Genomic DNA, 4,631 nt, shown 5'->3' on the forward strand with positions numbered 1-4,631 from the left:
TAACGCAACTCAACTCGTTGAGTCCCTCCTTAGACTCGTCAAGTTCTACCGGGTATATAATCGGGACAAACCGATTCAACTCGCCGAGTTCCTGTATGGACCCGACGAGTTCCTCAGTGTGTTTGGGCCTTCTTAATGGATTAAGCCCCTACCCTTCAGATCTAAGCTTCTTATTCCTCTTATGCACTGAAAATGTCCTTTTAAGGGTAAAGTTTCCAACTTTACCCGTTAATACCTCTACTTCATGGGTTTAGCTCAAACCCAAACCCTTTATGACTTAGATCTTCATCCACAAGCCATCCAAACACCAAACTAACGAATACAAACAGAGATCTAGACCCAGCACACTCCATGAACATGTAAAGCTTCCACCTTTCATCCAATGCATGACCTTTTGGAGCTTAAAAGACCAAAATGACATCATATGGCTTGCATGGGGCTTTAATGGTCATAAAGTTTGCACCTTTATGCCATGAAAAACCCTCCATGATTCTAGATCTGAAAGTATACTCACTTGGGACGTCCATGTCCCAAAGATCAAGATTCTTGGACCAAAAACCCCATAAAATGATGATTAAGAGATCTAAGATGCTACTAGGAAATTTTGAGACTTGCTTACTAGAAAACGATGAGGAAGAAACGAAGTCTTTGGATCTACTATCTTCTTCTTGAATCCTCAAGCTTCTCCTTCCTTCACTAGCCTCAAAACACACGAAGTTTCACTCACAATAGGCTCACAAGCTCACAATTGCATTAGGGTTTATGAATCTAGGGTTTCGGACTTGGAGGCTGGAAATGAGGCCAACAAGTGAGGATTAAGATGCTTAAATAGGGTGCAAACCTTAGAAATTAAGGTTTCATTCTGGCAACCCTACTCGTCGAGTTGAGGGCTCTCAACTCGTCGAGTAGATTGCTTAAAATCTGTGTCCCTTTCTAGTCTCTACTCGACGAGCTTGGTTTTAGTCGGTTGTTGGTGTTATTGTAAGTTTAGAAAGCTTTTATTTTACTTTATTGTTGTAGATTATAGAAAATATTGTAAACGAGGACTTCAATACAATTTTTAGGAACTTTTTAGAACTTCAAATGGTTGTAAAGAACACAACATAATTGCTTGTATGTTTGATTGGATATTTCTAAAATTACAAGGATTTTACAAGATATAACAATTTTAGTAGCTTTTAGCTTTTGATTTAAATGTAATTTTACCATTTTAAAATTTACAAGTTTCGTAGAATTTCAATACAAATAAAAGTTACATCTTCCAACTAGTTTTGCGGAAGAGCATCTCTATTGATTTCTATGTAAAGCAGGATTCCATTGGAGCATTACAACCAGTTATTCTCTATCTTATATCACTTCAATTCTCCAAAATAAAAGACATTGAGCAATTGAAACCAATCTTATACAATAATTCAAGTTTGAAATATGAATGAACTCCAAATCACCTAAACACGAAACAGAAGAATTGAAGCTGATGAACTACTCGTCTGATCTAAATAACTACAGCTGTGAAAGTAGAGTAACATATCCTCCTTTCACCACTACTCATTCTTTTACATGCAAACAAACAAAGACAAAACACAAAGACCATAATGGCCTCTGCAATTACCAAACTACCCACCCTCACAAAACCCTAACTATCCATGGAGACTCACGTTGATGTCAGTTGTTGTATTTCTCCTCACCTCAGTCTCAGGGGCCTTATAGGCAGGCCAACTATCCCCTCGTAATGTAGTCGGTGATGACAAGTTGTTCTGCTTCACCGTCTCCTCTGTCTGGGCGGCTGGTGCCGGAATCACGGCGGCAGGTGGTGGTGCCGGTGGTGCAGGTGTCGCCATCTCTGGTTTTGTCTCTAGTTTTGACTTCTTGGTTGTCTTATGTTCCATCGGCTGATTTCCCGCCAAAAAACTAGCTACCACAATCTGAGAGAGGAGAGAGAAAGGATTTATTGGAATGAAAGAATGTGATTTAATTGATATTTGTAAAATTAAAACATAAAAATGAAGTGACCTGAACAGGAGTGGCGGCTACTAGTAGGCCTGCAACGCCACCACCAACAACCCGGCCATCTGGGCTTGCTAGAGAAACGCTCATTCCACCGGATCGGTTTCGTATTCCTCCGCTTTCAGATGGCATAAAAGAACCAGCTAACGAAAGTATCTCAAAACGACCCTATATTAAAATTTTGATTTTTCACATAAAATATCAAACTTGTAATGTAAAAGTAATGAAGATTTAAGATATTGATTCATGGCACCTACCTCGTAAGTCAAAGTACCACCAGAAGAGTCAGGTTGCCGAAGGGTGACACTCGAAATAACACCATTTGCTGACAGAATGCATATTGCCCGAGGCCCTTGTTGAGAGAATGATATAACCTTCATTGTCACATCCTAATCAACCAATTCCAATTCCAAAATTTATGAAACCAACCAATATAAATGGGTCCCATTTACAATTAGTAAGTAATTAAGTACACTATATTTAATTTTAAAAATGGTACCAAAATCATCAAAACACGAACAAACAAGACGTATATTCATTTTGACTTTGACTTTTACCTCTCCGGCATTGACATTGATGATATGAGGTGTAAAATTAGCTCCAACCGAAGATGGAAACCAGTCGCCTGTGGGAAATTAACAAACTGGATCATTATTTTGGATCTGGCGTATAAGAGAATTAGTAAGAAGAATAATGAGTTGTTTTTTTTTTTTTTTTTTTTTTTTAAATAATCAAACAGTAGAAACATGAAAGATGACCACTTCCAGTTTCAGCCAACAACCAAACCCCACAAGATAATAAAAGCAAAGTCTTGATCTTTACACGTCTAGCTAAATATAGATTCATCAATTCTCGGTTTGACCCTCTTCACTGTTGTTTCTACTTTCTACTTATATATATGTGGGTTTCAAACATATAAGCAACAAAACTAGAAACGTGAGATCAAGATTCTTAAAAGACACAACTTGCAGACAAGAAACTTAAAAGAGCTATCCATATCCTATGTCCATGGTGGATGGGTATCTTGGTCCCACATCTCTGATCAAACTACTTAAAAAGTTGAAATTTATCCTATTAGAGATGCAAGTATGACAGCAAAAATTAAATCTTGAAAACATAAAAAAGTTTCGATTTTTATCAAGAAATAGATGAATCTGTTGCGTTACCTAAGCTTTCCATCCTAATCTTGGATGAATGTTTCTCGGCGGAGGGTAGCCGGATTTTGCCTTTTTTCCCCGATGAGAAGTCGATCACCGGTGAAGAACCAGCAGATGAGATGGGTTTTGGAGATAACGTTTGATTCACGGACCCATCTGGTGCGTACTTTCTTGGTCTGCCTCGTTTCTTCTTCATAGACAAGGGCATCACACCTAACGGCGGAGGCACCGCCGTCGACTGGGGAGAGATAGCCACCAGTGTTGTGACAGCTGTTGATACAGTGGTGGTGATTTGGCTCGGAGGTTCGGTTCTTGGAGATAAATGATACTCCGACGGAGCATCTGATCCGACCACGGTAACACCAGTACTGTTCATCCCTACTTCCCTCCCTTCCATTTCCAAATTCATCAAAAAATAATTATATGTATATAACTATTTTTTTTTTCTTTTGCCAAATTTGGATTGTACTCAGACAAATCCCGTTGATTTCTTAGAAATGAAAAAAAAAGAAAGAAAGAAAGAAACACAGAAAATCTAAATCAGAAGAACATAAAACCAAAAACCCAGAAAATTCAATCAGGTATAAAACATAAAATGCATGAAAAAAATTAAACCAAAAAAATCCAGGAAATCTTTATATTAAAGAAAGATCAAACATGAAGAAACAGTGACTATTCATTTAATTTTTTGCAACAAAACAAGAATTTGAGTAGATTTAAACAGGGGGGAAGTCGTTTAAATGAGGATGATGCTCAAAAAAATAAAAATAAAAAGTTTGAGTAATAATGGGTTGATCATAAAAAGAGATTGAAATTGTATTTTTCTTTTCTATAATAAGAAAATGAGGAAATTGAGGTGTTTTTAGGCGTGAAGCTATATTGGGTTGTTAACTTTTCTGAGGATTGTATGTATTACGAATATAAAAGAAAATTTAGTAAAAATGGAAAAAAGAAATTATTTAATGTTGGCTCTTTAATTATCAAATATTAAAGTAGAAGAAATTATGTATTTTGGTTAAGAAATGGTTGAAGTCCGGTGAAAATAAAAACTAAAATTATAATATTATAGTTGGGAAAAGTGAAATTAGGTTGCCAAGCTTTTTTCTTTTAATATATATATATATATATATATATATATATATATATATATATATATATATATATATATATATATATATATATATGGTAAATTACACGAATGATCATTGTGGTTTAAGGTAGTCTGCACAGTCAGTCCCTGATAAGAATTTTTAATTCGGACCATTTTTAAGACATATTTTTGTTGGGTGTTTGGTCATTGTCTTATATAAAAGACTATATTACCCTTATGGATTTTTTTTTTTGACTTTTTGTTATTTATTTTAACTATATTAATATTATTAATTGAGAATGGATCCACCCCTAATATCATATCACACGTGCTTCCTCTATCTCTCACTCATTTATATCGATCTCTTCTTCAACCAGATC

At 35.8% G+C, this 4,631-nt stretch overlaps 1 protein-coding gene across 1 annotated transcript; it reads right to left on the minus strand.

Moving 5' to 3' along the window:
• Window positions 1-1,240: 1,240 nt before the first annotated feature.
• LOC145034275 (AT-hook motif nuclear-localized protein 1-like) lies at window positions 1,241-4,053 on the minus strand. Its single transcript, XM_078982650.1, has 5 exons — window positions 3,171-4,053; window positions 2,562-2,629; window positions 2,262-2,393; window positions 2,011-2,172; window positions 1,241-1,922 (listed from the first exon to the last, which is right to left on the minus strand). The coding sequence occupies exons 1-5, from the start codon at window positions 3,568-3,570 to the stop codon at window positions 1,638-1,640; spliced, it is 1,047 nt and encodes a 348-aa protein (XP_078838776.1). The 5' UTR covers window positions 3,571-4,053; the 3' UTR covers window positions 1,241-1,637.
• Between the last annotated feature and the right edge of the window lie 578 nt (window positions 4,054-4,631).

This window comes from Lactuca saligna, chromosome 3 (genome assembly GCF_052625555.1).
Source record: "Lactuca saligna cultivar CGN05327 chromosome 3, ASM5262555v1, whole genome shotgun sequence".
In the NCBI taxonomy this organism is placed as follows: domain Eukaryota; kingdom Viridiplantae; phylum Streptophyta; class Magnoliopsida; order Asterales; family Asteraceae; genus Lactuca; species Lactuca saligna.

Coding starts and splice junctions, on each gene's coding strand:
- LOC145034275 (XM_078982650.1), bottom strand. CDS start 3,570: ATGAATTTGGAAATGGAAGGGAGGGAAGTAGGGATGAACAGTACTGGT. Junction 2,394..2,561: donor TCAATGTCAATGCCGGAGAG/GTAAAAGTCAAA, acceptor TTGGTTGATTAG/GATGTGACAATGAAGGTTAT. Junction 2,173..2,261: donor GTGGTACTTTGACTTACGAG/GTAGGTGCCATG, acceptor ATTTTAATATAG/GGTCGTTTTGAGATACTTTC.